We start from the raw sequence: 19777 nt of genomic DNA, 5'->3' as shown, positions 1-19777 counted from the left end.
GCCTGCTCACAGTCTGACAGAGAAGAGCACAGGCAGACAGCTACAGACACACCAGAGCCATACAAGATAAACGAGAGATAATCAGTAGAAGGAAGTAGACCAGGAAGTCAGGGGAAGAGAGGCCAGGAGGGAGAAAGGCCCAGGCAGTGGGGACAGAGAAGTTGCTGGTTCCCAATTAGGGAGCTCTCAATTAGGCCAAGCAGTCTGTCCAACCACATCTGAGATTTCTGAGGGTTGGCAATGTTTTGTTTTCATCTGTACCCCTTGCACTCTGTGCACATCAGGAGAGCAATATTTCTTTACACAAATAAAGTTACATTTCACTTCATCTTTTCCAGTGGTTGCTTTGTCTTCAAAATCTCCATTTTTTACTTCTCCACTATGGCAAATACCACTAAGACACACACACAGACAGACGTACACTTTACTGGACCTGACACCTCACACACAGGGATACACATGTCCCCCTCCAGCACCCCAACCAGCCCTGGGCAGAGTGAAAGCCGGTCTTATCCCTAGCAGCGCATGCCCCAATCCTCCTGCTCTGCTCATTAGGCGACCAGCCTACCTCCTCTGATCAGAGCCTCCCTCTCCCAGAGCAGACACCCTGGAACACTCCTCATTCACTAGTAGGCTGCAACTGAATGTGGCCCCCTTGTCTTGTACACGGCCACTGAGATCATTAAGATCATTCAAGTGTGTGAGGTGTCATCATTGAGAGCCACAGAACGTTACCAGAAGAATGCTGGGGTTAGAAAAGATCTGTGCTCCCCCCCTTTATTGCTGCCTCTTTTGTTGCCCCTCAGTGTGGGGAGCCAAAGAGGCATGGTTCAGGACTCAGATATTAATACCAATAGTGGACTTTAATATAAGAGTTCTTTGAGATGCGACTTTTTTTGTTAAGTTAGTTCCCGAGTTCTTTGTTATGGGTTACACTTATAAGGATGTTACTTGAGCTCTAAGATCAATAGGCTCTACCCCAAGATTTTAGTTATTGAGAGCCAAAATATTTTGATTCAGCACTCAGGTATCTTTGGGTGGTGAGCTCTAAATGTGATGTCTTTTGATGATTGCAGCTTTGGCTTTGAAGTCTGCTCTCAACCGTATCCGTTTATGACTGTGGCTGTATTAGCAGGTACCTGAGGCCTAGAGCAAAGGTCTTACCCTAAGACTTTAGTCTCCTAGATAACAAATCTTTATCAAAGTATCTACTCTGTGCTACTTCCAGGATACAACAGACTAAGGGAATGATAAGAAAACCTGAGTGCTATTCCTTTGTTTCATTTGCTCTATAAAAACCTTATCCTAAGAATCAATAAATGGAGTTCATCGTTCTTCCTTGAACTACCCACATGGTCTGGCCATTTCTTATTCACATCTGCGGTCATGCTTAGTGCTGGACACTGAGCAGCCCACAGCACCTCAGTCATGTCCTGCCCCAGCAGGGGGCTGTGACCATGTTCCCGTGGGATCCAGCTCTGGGCCAGCTCATGGCCAGTCTGCAATGCCTGTCCGAGACACATGGACTGAGGTAATGTATTAATACATAGGAAAAAACCCATTTATTCACTTCCTAAGCCTGTCCCTGGCCCTGTGCTAAGGGCTGCAGTAAGAAGCGGGCCCTGCTCTCAGGAAGCTTCAGCTGCACATCAGACACAAAGGCTTGGGGGGTAGGGAGGATGGGCCTGTTATAGCCATCTCCATCTGATGCTGAGCGCCCAGGGGAACAGATGCCAGCTCTTGCCAAGGGCTGTACCCCCAGTGATAGCTGGAGGGGCGAGAACTCCAGAGTGCTGCTCTCCTTGGAATTCTCTGTGGCAGCAGGTCAGCAGTCGGTGCTGGGGCCCTTCTCCACGGGGGCTGCTTCCTGTCCTAAGGGCAGAGGTGGTGGGTCCCATTTCTAGAGGGGCTGCTCCCTTGGATGGTGGCTATGAACACAAGTGGTGTATGTGTGCATGTGCACACACCCACCCACACCCCCTGTGGCACACTCTAGGATCTAGAGGGCTGGCCCTGGAAGGACAACTGGGCTAAAGTCCCCTCTCTAACCTACCATGTGACCATGAGCAAGTCTTAACTAACCTCTTGGATAAGCAGGGAACTCTAAGATCATGTAAGCCAGAGACTATTAAAGATGGGGGACAAACAAGCATCTTGTTATCCACCCGCATCTTCTGTCAGTCAGGTGTGGGGCTCTTCAGCATGGGACTCTTCCCAGCTCCTGCCTTATCACATGGAAGGCCATGTCACTCTGCACCAGTTATCAGAGCTGTGGACTCCACCCCAGGACACCGGGGTCTTGTAGGGGGGCTTTGGCCTCCACACCACTTCCCAGACCTCTGCACACCATGTGCTTCACTCCTCTCCACCTTTCTGTGCTGTCTTCCCCCCCTAGAATGTAAGCTCCCTGAGGACAGCTATGGTCTTCCCTTTTGGGTACACAGCCCTCCCTCCTTATTCAGCACAATGCTTGGCACATGGTAAGTACCTAATAAGTACTTTATCTCAAGATCTCCACCATCTCTCTCTCTCTCTCTTTTTAATCTATAAACTATCTTAAATCAGTTATGTAAGTTAACAAAGTTTTTAGTAGAGTTTAGAGCCAATGCCTAAAAGGAATAGAAAGTTAGATTTCTTCTCTAATTTTTGGGTTGGATTTTCAGGGAAAACTGAACTAAGAAGTGGAAGGGATCTTCAAGGTCATTAGTGCAAAAGGAAGCCATGAGTACCCACAAGTATGTGTGTGCATGTATGTATGTGTGTGTATGTGTGCAAGTACTTTTATAAGAGAGTAAAAGATCAATGTGAACAAGTTTGTATTTTTATAATGTGATACTTAAAAACTGTGGATGAAAATGACACTCTCAAATTACAAGATGTTTGCTTTGAAGATAAAACCTTAAGTTTCAAGCTTGTTTTTTAATTTTTAAAGCATCTAATGGACTATAAAGCAACATGAGAATATGAAAAAGTCACAGCTTTTCATCTAAAAAAGACTCCAGAACTAGAATGAAGGAAATGCAACAAGACAGTGGCATGAGGATGATCTAATGACTAAACACACTGCCGTGCTGGCTGGGCAAGGCTAGCTGAAGAGACACATCCTGTCAGAATATTTCTTAAGAATACTATTACTTGGTCAGCTAGGTGGCACAGCGAGTAGAGCGTGGGCCCCGGAGTCAGGAGGACCTGAGTTCGGATCCTGCCTCAGACACTTAACACACATACACAAACACATAAAAACTAGCTATGTGACCTTGGGCAAGTTACTTAACCCCAATAGCCCTCCAAAAAGCAAAAAGAATACTATTATTTACATATTATTAATTTAATTACAAATAATTCAACTTCAACAGCAAATAAGCTGCTCTATGTAGTCCCCAGAGAGGGGAGTTTTGCTCCGTAATAGCGAGCACCTCTGCCAGGCACTGTGCAGGACACAGGAAGTTTAAGATTTGGCGGCTCCCCCCCTTCCCTCAAGGAGCCTTACAAGCTAGCTGAAGAAATGAATGAACACACACACACACACACACGCGTCCTGCTTCTGATACAAAGCCATAAATAAGTGCATGCACACACACACACACACCTTTACATCTTATCCTACACATATAAACGTGAGTGCATGAGGGTATGAGAGTATGCCATGAGCCACTATGCCCAGGGCATTCCAGTTTAAAGCTTTAATAGCTTAAAATTACAGTCACTCACTACGCCTCCCCGCCTCAACTGACAGACAGAGATCATCCAAACTTGTGAAACAATCCCCATCTTTAAGGCATTTACATTCTATCAGAGGATACTGTACATGTAAAACCACACGCATATTATATACATATATATAAAAATATACATACGCACACATGTACATACATATATAAAATAAAGACTTTGTGTAGAAAGTCTTGTTTTAACAGTTTTAAAGGAGCCAAGTGATTGTAAAAGGTAGGGAGTTGAGGCAGAAATACATTCTCAGCATGGGAGACAGCCGGTGCCAAAGGGGAAGACAAAAGCTGGAGTGAACTGTAGGATTAACACGCCAAAGACCAGTCTGATCAGACTATAGAAGGTGGAAGAGAGTAATGTATAAGACGTTTTGAAAGGAAGACTTGGATCTGGTTATGAAGGGGTTTTATAAGCTAAACAGAGGAATGCATGTAACAGGAAGCTGCTGGCGTTACTAAATGGAGAAATGACGGTCAGACGTGCACTTAGGAAAACTGCTTTGGCAACAACATAGAATGCCGGGGGAGGAGAGAGGCCTGAGGCAGGAGGTCCAATTAGAAGTTGATTCCAATAGTCAGGCTTAGAAGTTAAGAGGGCCTGAATGAACGACCATCTGGGAAGAAATGAGACAAAAACAGTGAGATCCAGCAACTGGCTGGCTATGTGGGGTGAAGGGGAGTGAGGGGTTCAAGTTAATGCTGAGGCTTCCAACCTGGAAGGACAAACGACGGTGCCCTTGTCAGAAATAGGACAGTCTGGAAGGGGGAAACACAATCAGTTCAATTTTGTATATATCAGTCAATTAACATTTATTAAAGACCAACTATGTGGCAGGCACTGTGCTCAGGAAGTGCTGGGGAAACAAAGAAAGGTAGAAGACAGTCCCTGCCCTCGAAGAACCCATGGTCTAGTGGGGAAGATGACACGTAAACATCTATGTACAAAGAAGTTAGAGAGAGGATAAACTGGAGGCAACCCACAGTGGGAAAGGTTTCCTGCAGAAGATGGGACTTTGGAGGAGACGTGTAGGAAGCCCAGATGGGGCGGACAGAAGGAGGAGAGCATTCAGGGGTGGCATGTGTGGAAACACTGGGAGGCATGTTGAGTACCTATGGGACACCCACTTAGAAAGATCCACTAGGCAGCTGGTGATGTGTGATTGCTGCTGAGGAGATAGGCTAGGGCTGGTTTTAGAGGTTTGGGAATTATCTGCAGAGATGATAATGAGGCCCATGGAGGCTGATGAAGTTTCCAGGAGAGCACATGGAGAGAGACTAAAAGAACTACAGGACTGAGTGCTGTCTAGCACCAAGAAGAAGAGAGTACAAGTGCCAGCAAGGGGGACTCATAACTTTTCCTAGGAATCTGATTTTGAAAAGAGATGGAGTCTTGATAGCTTGAGAAAAGAGCAGTCTGTTGATTTCTGTTTGTCCAGGAAGGGGGAATTTTGGGCAAGTTTGTGGGTGGGGAAGGAATCAAATTAAGGAGATATTAAAAATTACAGATGAGGAAATAACTGCTGCTGGAAGAGAGAGGAGGAAATGGAATCAAGGGAACCTATGGAGGGCCTGGTCTTGGTGAGAAGGGTCTCACAAGAGACTAGGGCAATTTGTCCTACTAATTTTGATATCTAAAAGTTACAAAAATCAACCAACTGAGAAGTAACAAGCTTCACACCAGAAGCAGAAGAATGTAGGGAGCAGCATTAAGATCTGTTCTGCAACATCAAATACAATCTTTCCTATTCACTTGGAGTGTATCCTAAGGTATCCTGCATTATTATACAATTTTTAATATCAACATCTTTTCTTCCCAATTAAACTATGTGCCTTGAGGTCATATATATATACCTCTAAAATGTACTCATAGTGGTCAGTCAATAAATGACGTTGGTGAAACTTAAGAGAGGCAGCATGGTGGACACAGCAAAGAACTTCGAAGTAACAAGACTCACATTGTGCCTTGAGAAACTAAAATGAATAACAGTGTACCGTGGGAGGGTTATATGTGAAAACTGGGCATTAAAAACAACAAAACACAACACTGCTCCAGCTGTGGGAAAGCAGGCACAGTAAGGTCCTGCTGGTGGATCTGTGAACTGGCCCAGTCAGTCTGGAAAGCAATTTGGAACTGAGCCCCAATGTGAGACTGTGCCCATCCTCTAGCCCAGCAGGGTTACTACCACGCCCATATCCTAAAGAGAACAAACACCTCAAGAGGAAAAGAAGTCATATGCACAAAAGTACTGAAAGCAGCTCTTTTTGTGGTGGCAGAAACTGGAGACCAAGAGGGTGTTCATAGATTGCAGAAGGAATTGTGGTATATGAACGTAATGTGATATTACTGCACCCTAAGAAATGACAAAATGGGTGTTTCCAGAGAAATCAGGGAAGATTTAAACTGATGGAGTCCAGTAGAATCAGAACAACAACATTACCAAGAAAGCTCTGGAATGCGCTCGTCTGCTCTTGCCAGGTGAGGAGGCAGAGCACAGACTGAGAGCTGTCTTCTTAACATGACTGCTGCAGGAGTTTCCTTTGCTAGAGCAGACAGATATATCTGCTATGAGGTTTTTCTCTTTGATTTTTTTTTTTCATTAAATTAGGAGGAAGTGAAGGTGGGAGGAAAAAAAAGTTCATTAACTGAAAACAAAATAAAATGGTTATACCTTTGAAAACAACACATCGCCTATACGAAGGAAGGTATGAAAGTTACAGGCTTTGTATGAGACTGTAAATCAACTGACTACACAAAAGTCACCTCTTGCCACTCTAGGGACTTCAACTGTAGTACAGCCATTAAAGCTTCACATCAACCAAGACTTTTTGGATACCCTCATGTATTATTTGAAGTTGGAAATTTTAGTTAGAGGGAAAAAAAAAATCAGACTCTTAGGTTTGTGAACTAGATGAAGTGATGCACTTTGTACCAAGTTTATAAAATTTACATTAGTAATTCTGTGCATTCTGGACAAGGGATTTCAAAAGCTTTTTCTTAGCACAAATGATTTAGATTCTCTCCTGGCAGGAAGCTCTGCCTCCACAGCAGGTTCTGACAGGGGGCTGTAGCAAGCTTGATGCTAGCAGTTTACCAGGACGCTCTGCTCCAAAGTGATCTGCTCAGCTGTGTGGTGAGGGATTTCTCCCTAGGCAGAGATGAGTGTCATCCTATAAGCTTAAGAAAACAGTGGTTAACTTTGACGGTTTTGTGGCTATTTTATGTGTCTGTCCCATCGAGCTTCCACTCATTCTGCTAAGTGGCATGTTTACAAGAGCTGAAAGCCCGGCTGCTGAAGATCTGGAAGCCAAGGCTCTTTAACAGATGGAGGAACTGAGGCAAGGAGGCTGTGTGAACACCTCTTCACCTCCTCATGACCCTGGGCTCTACTTCTTCAGCTATCAAATGATCGCCCTCTAGGCTCTTTCCAGTTCTACGTTTAAGATCCTGTGCGAGTCCCCTTCACACCAACCAGGCTTCTCTCCAAATGAAGAGAGGTTCCAGCTGATGCCTTCTTAGGTTCCTAAGATCCTATGGAATGCCAATTCCTCCCCGGTGCCTCACAGAGGGCTAGGCAAACAGCAGGCACTTCATAAATGCGTGCTCATTTCAGGGGCTGGCTATGCTTCACTCGTACCACTTCCATCTAGAATGGTTTCTCATCTCCTCCTCTCTGCTGAAACCCACATCAAGACTCACCTTCTCTAGAAAGGTTCCTCTGACTGACCTGAACCCTGCCCAGCCCTACAACTGCAGTTTAGACACTATCATGCAACTGCTTTTATTTGCTGGCTGTTTTAAGTACTCAGTCTGGCACAATGAAGAGAGATCACGCTGGATTTGAAATTAAGAAAACCTGGATTCAAATCCTATTTCTGACACTAGCTGCATGATAAAGAATAAGTCACTTAACCCCTCTGAGTCTCAATTTCCTCACCTGTAAAATGGGTATAATATCTGTAGGCCCCACCTTTGGTTTACTGTAAAATTCAAATTAACTAATAAACGTGAAGTGCTTCTGTATAAATGAAAAGTTGTTGGGTTTCGTCATTGTTGTGCTGGACCTGCAATTCCGTCACTCCCTGTGCCAGTGCAGGGCAGCGTGTGTGCTGCCGGAGGCTCTGAGGAGGGGCCGGGCCAGCTGGCTCTCTGCTCCCGCTACTCGATGGGACACTGGCTTGGGCAGGCCTCGCTTTGCTCCAGTCCTTTCAAATGGATCATGTCTCTCCCTGATTGCCAGGAGAGAAAACACTATGGTACACTTTTAGGAAGCGTGTGGAAGACGGCCTTTGGGGGAACTCTTCCAGCCACTGATCACTGAGCTGACACGGGAGCCCAGAACCTACGAGCCCACTGCAAACATCAAGCTCTACTCTAGGCTGTGCAGATTAGTGCTTAGGAAACCTTAATGTTTTAGTAAAACACTGTTTAGAAGTGTTAAGAATGAACAAAACTTTCTAAGTACTTTGTAGTTCAGGTGAAAGCAAAGCAAAACGGATCACACTGATTTTTTAAACCACTGACCTATATTATATGTCTGTGAACCTGAAAAACAACTAGCTTTGGGGCAGAAGGCGCAAATGAAGAACAGCAGAGGTATGAGAGGTTAAAATCAAGACTTCTTACTATTATTGGTGCTGTTGCCATTGAAGGACCCAGATGAACTGTTGCTGTCTTTTTCCTTATCTTGATTCTCAAAGTCCATATTGAGGGACCTGTAGAAAACAAAGAAAACACACTCTATTTTAACAATGAGTTTAAACAATTAGATGCCCCTCATCACGAAAGATGATCAGGAATCTCCATGGTAAAAGAATGAGACAGAAAGTCAAGGGAGCAGGACAAGGATAATCTTTCCATAGTTCTGCCACATCCCTCTGGCTATGCCAATGCCTCTTCTGGCCAGCTAGCTCGAGGACAGGCAGCTGGAATTAGGATTCTGCACCTTACTTTTACTGTCCCAGTCTCCTTTCCCTTCCTTCCCAATTCCCAGCATCAGGAGTCACTAATCCAGATTGTCACACACTGGCCCCACTGCAGCCTCCCAGCTGCCCTTTCCGACTTTGGATCTGCTTTCTCTCGAACCCGACTCACTTGCTGGTTGAGGTGGGGGAACTGGAAGCCTTCCTGCTCCCCAGTCACTTCCAGGATGTTCCACTACCATTTAAACCTTTCAGTAACCTTTTCTCTTTGGAGGTTTGTCACCCAATCGAGATTCTGGAGCTTGTGTCTACTGACCCCTAAGACACTCTCCTGCCCACTTCAGTGGGGTCACTCCCTGAATTACAGTCTTTTCTCCTCACACTGGGGGTCTTCAGCATGTTGAGGCTCCCTCAAAATGCCCACTGCTCTCTCCTCTACCCTACCCCAGCGACATGCAGAGGTGAGCACAGTCTAGGTCTTGTCAACCATTACCCACAAGTGTTCCGCATCTGTTTCCATGAACTCGGAAATTCCTTTACTTGAGACCAATCTTTCAGAGCTTCGATCTCTAGATGGAGGCCACTCAGGGCCTTAAGCTGCTTGGGGTAGGGGCCCAGTGGGGGGACATGATGGAATGGAATACCACTGGATGATACAACAAAATGTACAATGAACTGATACCAGATCAGAATGAGTTTCAGATTGGGACTCAGATGACCTGAATATTCATTCTCTAAGAAGGCTGAGCTAGATGCATAAAGGTGATACTTGAGCAGCATCTTAAAGGAAGAAAGGGATTCCAAGGCGGAGGAAAACAGGGAAAGTAGTCTATATACGGGTGACAGGCAGTGCAAAAGATGGAGAGAGGAAGGCCAGTTTGGCTTGACTGCAGAGCTTGGGTGGGGCTGTAATGCCCAACCATGCTGGGGTGATTCTGAGGACTGACAATGAACTATGTCACCACCTGTGCATAACCTGGCTGCGTCACCTCTCGGTCCTCAGAATCATGGCTGGTTGCGATGACAAGCAGAGTCATGAACTCTAGTAACGCTTTTTTCTCTTTATGATGCTGCTGCTATTGGATCCGTGGTTCTCCTGGTTTTGTTCTATAGCCATTCATTAAGATCTTCCCACGTTTCCCTGAAACCCCTTCATTTCTCATGCTCATGACAAAGCAGCATTCTGTTACCTCCATATGCCAAGATTTGTTCAGCCATTCTCTACTTCTCCTCAGATTACCCTTCCTCAGTTTCTAATTCTTTGCTACTACAATAAGAGCTGTTAGAATGATTTTTGCACGTATGTCTCCTTTTCCTTCTTTTGATATCTCTGGGGTGCAGATCACTTCACAGCTCCACCACTAACAGTGCATTTATGTGGCAGACATTTATTTTTAATAATGAAGTTGACAGAGGGCTACTCTAGCTCATACTGGGGGTGGTGTTGAGAGGGATGAAAGATAGACAGCAGACATACAAGTGGTCATTGTGCTAGCTGTTTGGAGGATGGGCTGGAATAGGGAGACCAACTACTACTGCATAGTAGACTAGGAGACAGACGATGTGGTCTGATCTAGGGTTGCAGCTGACTGAATGGAGAGAAAGGGACATATATGAAACATGCTGGAAGGAAAAATGATGAGATTTGGCAATGAAGGAGATACACAGAGTGACTGAGAGTGAGGAGTCAGGAATGACACAGGGGTTAGAAGCCCGGGGTTCTGGGGTGATGAGATGGTGGTACTTCGGATCAGTGATTCTTAAATTGTGGGTCTAAACAATAACAGAGAAATGAGGAAGAGAGCCTCGAGGAGGGTTTGGGGGAGAAAGTTAATGAGCTTGATTTTGAGATGGCCACAGGACTCGTAGACATCAAAGAGTTAGTTGGAGATGCAAGTCTGTAACTCGGCAGAAAGCAGAAAGATGGATATATAGAACTGGAAATCATCTGCAGAGACAGTAACTAAATCCATGGGGGTGAATGACCAAGTGAGAAAGTACAGAAGAAGAAGAAGACCAGGCCCAGGACAGAGCCTTGGGGGAAACCTTCAGGTAGTGTGTGACACGGAGCTTGAACAGGGAGGGGGTGAAGCAGGAGACAGTTACATCACAAGACTGGACAGGAGAGAGTTTTCTAGAGGAAAGAATCAGCAGTACCATGTGCCTCACAAGGGTCTAGGAGGGTCAGGACTGAGAAAAGGCCACTGGTTTTAGCAATTAAGAAATCACAGTTAGCTCTGGAATGGTAGTTTCAGTTGAATGATGAGGTCAGAAAGAAGACTGCACATCAGTTCTGGTCGCTGAGGAGGCACCGCCATTGTTTTCACCACCTCCAGGATATCTTTTTTCTCCCCACTTTAATTTTGGGTATCTTTTATGAATAATCAAAAGCAGCAAAAGCCAACGCTGCTATCAGGCCAGCACTGTAAAACTAGAAAAAGAGATGAAAAAGAGAGGTTTGACCCTACTCAGTTTCTGGACTGTATTATTAAGGTTTAGCTGATTTGGAAGCTGCAGCACAACTTCTTGATGCATCTGGGGCAAAACTTGACTATCACTGACTTGTAGACTCTGGGACATCCTGGGGGTTGGTGGTGCGCTGGCTCCAGGTGGTGTAGACTGGGACATGACATGATTCATGTAGATACCTGTGCATTTGCAGCACAAGACCTAGAGAGCATGGAAGCTTGCCGTTGTTCAGGTGTTCAACAAGTGAATCACGTGCTACAAACACCCGGAAAAGGGATTTAAGGATGAAGGTGAAAAGCTGCTGCTGTTGGTCTTAAAAGGTTTTTCTGAGACTGAAAGAAACAAACTGGCTGTGTTTTTCTGACCAACAGGTACCTAATGCATCTGTTCTTAACAGCCTCTGTAATAAGCATTTGATTAAAGAGAATTTCTGCAGGATTTGCTGCAAAGATCTTTAAATCATGGATAAATGAAGATGATATCAATGCAGTAGCTGTTAGCCTTTGAAAAGTCAGAGTGGACAGCAGACCCATGGAGCCCTCTTCCTTCTGAGAAGAAAAGTGTGAAGCACTTCACAAAACAGTTTCTCATAGCAGGTCTAAAAGAACTCTCTGAGTATGTTTGGACCCAGTGGAACACAGGAGCTCACAAAAAAGAGCTACAGGACAAATGTCACATGGCCATCCATTTAAGGGTAGGCTTTTGTACGTCCAGGAAGACAGGAAGAAAACAACAGCCCAGATCAGACTGTCATAGTGGAGGGGCTGGCCACAGAGCAAGCCAGCAGGCATTCCAAGCAGGACAGTCACCGCCTTTACCATTCCAGGCCAGCTCGTTCCGAAGGCTCCAGAGTACGGTGATGGCAACATTCGTTTCACGAAAGCCTTCCTGAAAAGCTTGGCACTTTTTCAGAAAGCTGCCGTCCTGAGGGAAAAGCTCATTTTAAAGATGCACATGTTGCAGAGGGAAAAATTCCTTTTTTTTTTTTAATAAGCAATTGGGGTTAAGTAACTTGCTCAAGGTTACACAGCCAGTTATATTGTGTGGGTGCCAAGTATCTGAGTCTGGAACCGATCTTGGGTCTCCCGACGCCGGGGCCAGCGCTTACTCACTGTTCCACCTGCCCACCCCAAAAAAGAGTGGCTTTTTTTTTCTTTTTGGAGGGCAATTGGGGTTAAGTGACTTGCCCAAAGTCACATGGCTAGTTTTTGTGTTAAGTGTCTGAGGCTGGATTTGAACTCAGGTTCTCCTGACTCCAGGGCCAGTGATCTTCTTACTGCGCCACCTAGCCACCCAGAAAAGTGCCTTTCTTAAGCAAATGAAAACATTTGTAAAGTGGCCCAAGAATGTAGAAAAAAAAAACTGGAGCCTGAAGCTGAAGGAGGCGACTGTGACAACTATCAGAAATCACAGACAGAATGGCATATCTCAGGGTAAGAGTAAAGAGAGAAGGGCTGGTAGTGAAAGCATTCAGCTGGAGAAGGCAGGAGGCCTTAGGGGGGCTGGCCCTGGCAAAGGGAATGGCCCCCTCTTATCCAAGACCACAAAGAGGGGAGAGGAGGGTGCAATGTCCGAGTGATAAGAGACCAGTAGGAGGGAAAAAGGGAGAAGATCTTGGCCAATGGCCTTAAGTTTTTTAATTAAGTATGAGATCCGGGGAGTCCTACCAAATTCTTTTTATGACACAAATATAGTACTGACCACCTAAATCAGGAAGAGACAAAATGGAGAAAGAAAATTATAGACCAATCTCCCTCATTAATACAGATGCAAAGACTTTAAATAAAATATCAGCAAAAAGACTCCAGCAACTTATCATAAGAATAATACACCTTGATCAGGTAGGATTTATTCCAGGAATGCAAGGATGGTTCAATATTAGAAAAACCATCAGTATAATTGATCATATCAACAATAAAACTAGCATAAACCATATGATTATCTCAATAGATGCAGAAAAGGCTTTTGACAAAATACAACATCCATTCCTATTAGAAACATTAGAAAGTATAGGAATAAATGGAGTCTTCCTTAAAATAATAGGTAGCATCTATTTAAAGCCAAAAGCAAGTATTATATGAAATGGGAATAAGCTAGAAGCATTTCCAATAAGATCAGGGATGAAACAAGGATGTCCACTATCACCCCTCTTATTCAATCTGGTACAAGAAATGTTAGCAGTAGCAATTAGAAAAGAAAGAAAAAGAAATTGAAAGAATCAAATTAGGCAAAGAAAAGACTAAGCTATCACTCCTTGCAGATGATATGATGATATACTTAGAGAATCCTAGAGAATCAAGCAAACAACTACTGGAGACAATAAATAAATTTGGCAAAGTTGCAGGATATAAAATAAACCCACATAAATCCTCAGCATTCCTATATATTTCTAATGAAATTCAACAGCAAGAGATAGAAAGAAATCCCATTTAAAGTCACTGTAGACATTATAAAATATTTGGGAATCTACCTGCCAAAACAAACCCAGGACCTATATGAACACAACTACAAAACATTTTTCACACAAATAAAGTCAGATCTAACTAACTGGAAAAACATTAATTGCTTGTGGCTGGGTTGAGCTAATACAATAAAAATGACAATTTTACCTATATTAAATTACATATTTAGTGGCATACCAATCAATGTACAAAAAAATTACTTTCTAGAGCTAGAAAAAATAGTAAAAAAAATTCATTTGGAAGAACAAAAGGTCCAGAATATCAAGGGAATTAATGAAAAGAAATGCTAGGGAAGGTGGACTAGCTATACCAGATTTCAATCTGTATTATAAAGCAGCAGTCATCAAAACTACTTGGTACTGGCTGAGGAACAGAGTAGTGGATCAATGGAATAGATTGGGTACACAATAGATTGGGTATATTGAGACTCAGCAGCCAATGACTATAGTAATCTACTGTTTGATAAACAGTTTGATATCTAACACCATATACCAAAATCAAGTCTAAATGGGTGCAGGATCTAGGCATAAAGGCTGATACCATAAGCAATCTGGGAAAGCAAGGAATAGTGTACCTTTCAGATTTATGCAGAAGGGAGGACTTTATGACCAAACAAGAGTTAGAGTTATAAAATGCAAAATGGATAAATTTGATTACATTAAATTGAAAAGTTTCTGTATAAACAAAGTCACTGTAACCAAGATTAATAGGGAAGTGGAAAATTGGGAAAGAATTTTTACAACCACTGTGTCCGATAAAGGCCTCATTTCTAAAATATACAGAGAATTGAGTCAAATCTATAAGAATACAAGTCATTCCCCAGTTGATAAATGGTCAAAGGATATGAACAGGCAGTTTTCAGAAGAAGAAATTAAAGATATCTATAAGCATATGAAAAAGTGCTTTAAATCACTAATGATTAGAGAAATGCAAATCAAAATAACTCTGAGGTAACACATCTCACCTGTCAGACTGGCTAAGATGAAAGAACAGGAAAATGATAAATGCTGGAGAGGATGTGGAAAAACTGGAACACTAATGCATTGTTCGTGAAGTTGTGAACTGACTCAACCATTATGGAGAGCAATCTGGAGCTATGCCCAAAGGGCTATAAATAATGGCATACCCTTTGACCCAGCAATATCACTTCTAGAGTTGTATCCCAAAGAGATCACAGAAGTGGGAGGAAGACCTGTATGTACAAAAATATTTATAGCAGCTCTTTTTGTGGTGGCAAAGAATTGGAAATTAAGGGGATGCCCATCAACTGGGGAACGGCCAAACAAGTTGTGGTATATGAATGTAATGGAATATTATTGTGCTATAAGAAATTAGGAACAGGGAGTCAAGACGGTGGAATAGAAGCAGGACCTCCCTGCTGCTCCAGCTTCTACCTTCCTCAATCCATGTAAAAAGGGGACTCTGAACAAACTTTGGAGCTGCAGAACCCACAAAATGAAACAGAAAAGCTAACCTCCTGCTGAGGACAGTGCCTGGCAGGAATCGGCCAGGGCAGCGCTCTGGGAGCCGAGCCCAACCCCACGCCAAGGCTTTAGCCCCAGGGCGGGCCTGACCAGCCACCGGCCAGAGGGACTCCAGATCAGCAGCAGCTGTGGCCGTTTCCAGATTTATCAACACATAGACGCAAAGGACAAAGTGAGAGGTCAGTGCAGTCCGGACTTTGGGACCCGGTAAGTGAGATGCCCAGCACAGCCAGCCAGCACCACGTGGCAGCTTCAGCTCCTGGCCTGCAGAGTGTAGGGGTACCAAGCATCAGTCTGAAGGGTAATCGCTCTTGCTTTAACCTTCTTGGATCTCGATTGCAGTCTAGGGTGGAGGTCCTGGGGTGTGTGTCCAGCTTGCAGAGCGTGTGGAGGCCTCAAAGTGGGCACCCATCTAATACCTCCGGCAGCTGAGAAAACCCCAGCGTTTGGGACAAACTGTCTGATGGCAGAGTCCTATTGTGGCATAAAGCCCAGGGGTCAAGTGACTGAGGGACGACATGACCAGACAAAGGAAACAAAGCAGACAGAAGATTCCAACATTAGCCTCCTATTTTGGGGACACAAAGGATCAAAGCATGGAACAGGAGGAAGACAGTGAAGTCAGAACTCCTGCACCAAAAGCTTCAAAGGAAAATACGAGCTAGTTACAGGCCATAGAGGACCTTAAGAAGCAGATAAGAGAAGTGGAGGAAAAATTGGGAAGAGAAATGAGAACAGTGCAAGAAAATTACGAAATGAGAGTCAACAGCCTGACTGAGGAAAATCACAGCTTAAAAAATAGACTAACTCAAAAGGCAAAAGAGGCTCAAAAAGGCAATGAGGAGAAATTATTGGACTACCTGAATGCCATGATCAAAGTAAGAAATCATCCTCCAGGAAGTTTTCAAAGAAAACTGCCCTTATGTTTTAGAACCAGAGGGCAAAACAGAGGTTGAAAGAATGCACCAATCACCTCCTGAAAAAAATCCCAAAAAGAAATCTCCTAGGAATACCAGAATTCCCAGATTAAGGAGCGAATATTACAAGCAGCCAGGAAGAAACAATTTGAATATTGTGGAAACACAATCAGGATAACCCAGGATCTGGCAGCTTCTACACTGAGGGATCGAAGGGCTTGGAATATGATATTCTGGAGGTCAAAGGAGCTGGGATTAAAACCAAGAGTCACCTACTCAGCAAAACTGAGTATCATGTTTCAGGGGAAAATATGGTCATTCAGTAGAATAGAGGACTTTCAAGAATTCTTGCTGAAAAAAACAGAGTTGAATAGAAAGTTTGACATTCAGATACAAGAAGCAAGAGAAGCATGAGAAGGTAAACAAGGAAAAGAAATCATAAGGAAATTATCAAAGTTGAACTATTAACATTCCTATATGGAAAAACTATAATTGTAACTTATGCAACTTTTCTCAGTAGTTGAAGGGAATTGAAGGAGCAATGAGAATGATCTTGTTGGTCCAGCTCTGACTATTTGAGACTTGGCCAGCACAATCTGGGCCTTTTCAAACAAAGCCTCAGCGTCCTCCTGAACAGCACTCCCCCCCCCATCACCAATGGAGTCAATTGTCCCTCCATAAGCATTCCTAGATCCCATCCCTTCTCTCCCCTGGTTAAATCTCAACCACATGAGAATCAGTGTTTTATCTGGGATTGCCAGTTTCCACTTTCTCCTCTCTCTGATTCTTCTTTCTTATAGTTGCCGCATTATTTTCCAAAAGTACAACACTGATGTCATTTCCTTGCTCAAGAAACTTCAGCTGTAAATGCCCTTCCCAGTCTACTTTTCCAGCCTTCATCATCATTGCGTTTCACCCACTTGAAGGTTCAGGCAAAGGTCATTTTGGGTCCTGACTGTCATCACCATGGCAGTTCCTCCTTTCCAGACCAGTGTCATCTACAAATGTGATAAGTTACTATCTAGGCCTTTTATCCAGGTCATTGATAAAAATGTTAAAAGGCACAAGGTCACGCACGAATCCCTGGAATAGTCTATTTTTTAAGTATGGTCCTGAAATAATTAAGAATGAAGAAAGGGGGGGGGGGGGGGCGGCGGCTAGGCGGCGCAGTGAATAGAGCACCAGCCCTGGAGTCAGGAGGATCTGCGGTCAAATCTGACCTTAGACATTTAACACTTACTAGCCATGTGACCTTGGGCAAGTCACTTAACCAAATTGCCCTGCCTTCCCCCCTCCAAAAAAAAAAAAAAAGAATGAAGACTAGAGAAGTAAATTGAAAAATGTCTACAAAACCAACTTTTCCCATCAGGAAAGAGTGCTTTTTTCCATGGCTGTCCCAGTCCACATGAAGAACAGGTGAATTAGGGGAAATGGAGGCTGCTAGTGTGCAGGAGAGGTGTGTTCCAATAAGACCTTAGACATTAACTAATGCTATGATCCTAAACAAATGACCCAACTTCTGTGGACCTCTGTCACCCACAAAACAGAGGCATGGGCCTGATGACTTCTAATGTCCATCCCAGTTCCAAATCTGTGCTCTCAAGGTCTTTTTTTAACTATTATTTCCTTGAATATAATTCCATGTTATATATGGAAATGTCAGTGGATTAAACATCTCTCAATTTCCTTTGCTAGTTTGTTAATGCATCATAAACTTTGCTTTAGATTTGAAATCTAAAATCTAAAAGCTCCTAGAAACTAGTAAACTAAAAAAAAAACAAACAACCCATCATTCTGGGAAAAGAAAAAGAGACAAGGAAAGGAAGGAGTGAGCCAAGGTCATACACCACACAAATGAGAAATAGAGAAAGGTCTAAAGGTTAGCCAGCAAGTCACTCTGGAGACAACATTCATCACAGTTACACTGCTCCCTCTGTCATTCAGAGCTGCAGGATTCTGAAAAGTTTTCTCAATTAACCAACAAATACTTATCAAGCCAGGTTTAGAGAAGCTACTGGCCGGTCTCCAACCTGCCTGAAGAAAATCATTCCTTTGGTCAAAACAGGGACCGAGGAAGTAAGCGGTTGGTACATTTCATCCACAAAACACACTAAAATTTCACATCACTTTCTCTAAATAAAGAAGCACATAAATAAATCATTCTGGTGTCACTGATGGCTTCAAATAAGTTCTATATTAAGTGAAAAAAGGGGGAAAGATGCAAAATTTATTGTGAAAGAAATGTGGCTTTCTGTCACTTTGAAACAATGGACTGACACTGCAGACTTTCATGTGCAATGCAAGATGTAGGAAGAAGAGCAGAAACTACAGTGTGACACTGTAGTCAGAATTCATTTAACGTTCTTTTCACCAGGAGTACCATTTTCTCCCAAGTTAATGAGACAACAAGAGTAATAAGCCTGCACCAGCAGAACAATACGTTGTTCACTGTGTCAAGGTGCTGGCACAGGGAACCATGGGGAGAGAAGAGGAGAGGAGGAAGGAGCTGCCGGACCCTTGTTTGGCTGAGCTTCCAGAGTGGGGAGGGATGTCAGGGGCCACTTGGGCCAACAAGTGAGGAAAGTGAAGCCCTGCAAGGTCCATGACAACTTCTAGATCCAGATGGGTGCTAAGCACTACAGATCTGAACCAACTGCTCTGGACAGTCAGGGCCCATTCCACCCAATCCCCACCCAACGTTGTGGAGATAAACAAGGTCAATGGGACATGGCCAGGGCAGACGTTTTCAGAGCAGTGACAGTTTGTGCACCTTTGGTCAGCTGGGTCCCAGGCTTCTGACAGCCGGCTGGACCTCGGTGTCGGTGAGTCTTCTACTTGTTAAGTTGCTCTGAGAAATACAGCATGAAGGCTGCTGGCCTTTTGGCTTCGTCACATACATTCTTCCCTGCCCCTTTTCAGCTCTGATTCTTATAAAACCTTTGTGTGTCCTATGTGCTGCTTTTCACGACCTCATAAATATGAATATAAACCCTGAACACATCTTTTCTTCTTCTTTGAAATAGTATTTTATTTTTAAAATTACATGAAAAAACCATTTTTAACATCCTTTTTTTTTTTTTAAACAAAATTGTGAGTTCCACATTTTCTTCCTCTCCCCATACTGGTAGCAATTTGACACTAGGTTATAGAGACAGCACATCTTTTTTCTAAGGGATTTTTTCACCACAGGAAGTATTTCTTACTTCTCTATAATGTCAAGCTGTAAACCAGCCATGAGAACATCGTGCCAGTGAAGGGAGAGAGGGACATGCATTTGCTACATCCCTCCTCTGGGCACAGCACTGTGCTGTTATCAATGTGGTCTCATTTGAGAATACTGAACTTCCTTTTCTGATTTAATGTATACTTTATTTGACCAGAAGCTGCAGAGAGATATTCTGTCCTTTTTCACCTATAAGGAAGGTTTACATCTCTAGGAAAAAGGATATTACCAGAGAAAGAACTAAGGAGCCTGAATGCAGACAGAAGCAGACTATTTCACTTTTGTTGCTGCTTTTTTCTTGTGGTTTTCCCCTTTTGTTCTGATTTTTCTTTCACAACATGACAAATGTGGAAATACATTTAATATGATATTGTATTACCAATATCAGACTGCCTGTCACCTTGAAGAAGGGGAAGGGGAGAAAAAAACTGGAACTCACCATCTTGCAAAAGTGAACTTTGAAAACTATCTTTACATGTAATTGGAAAAAATAAAATACTATTAAGTGGAAAAAAGGAGTAAGGATATTAAATGTCACATCACTATTAGCATATTCAGAAAATGGTGAAAGGGCATT

General features: G+C 43.5%; 1 protein-coding gene and 1 pseudogene across 1 annotated transcript in view; one reads left to right on the top strand and one right to left on the bottom strand.

The window, feature by feature from the left end:
• SPPL3 (signal peptide peptidase like 3) overlaps positions 1–19777 on the bottom strand; it is a 144504-nt gene that overhangs the window by 29616 nt on the left and 95111 nt on the right. Inside the window, exon 3 of the mRNA XM_069081616.1 lies at positions 8350–8438. Within this exon, the coding sequence (XP_068937717.1) occupies positions 8350–8438 (89 nt within the window). The remainder of the gene's footprint in view (positions 1–8349; positions 8439–19777) is intronic.
• On the top strand, positions 9979–13905 carry LOC138156341 (eIF5-mimic protein 2 pseudogene; annotated as a pseudogene).

Source organism: Petaurus breviceps, unplaced genomic scaffold (assembly GCF_028583685.1).
Source record: "Petaurus breviceps papuanus isolate PSGF00001 unplaced genomic scaffold, PetGlider_PUasm1.0 99, whole genome shotgun sequence".
Classification (NCBI taxonomy): domain Eukaryota; kingdom Metazoa; phylum Chordata; class Mammalia; order Diprotodontia; family Petauridae; genus Petaurus; species Petaurus breviceps.
The sequence above is the reverse complement of the archived record's forward strand: the minus strand, read 5'-3'. Positions and strand labels throughout refer to the sequence as shown.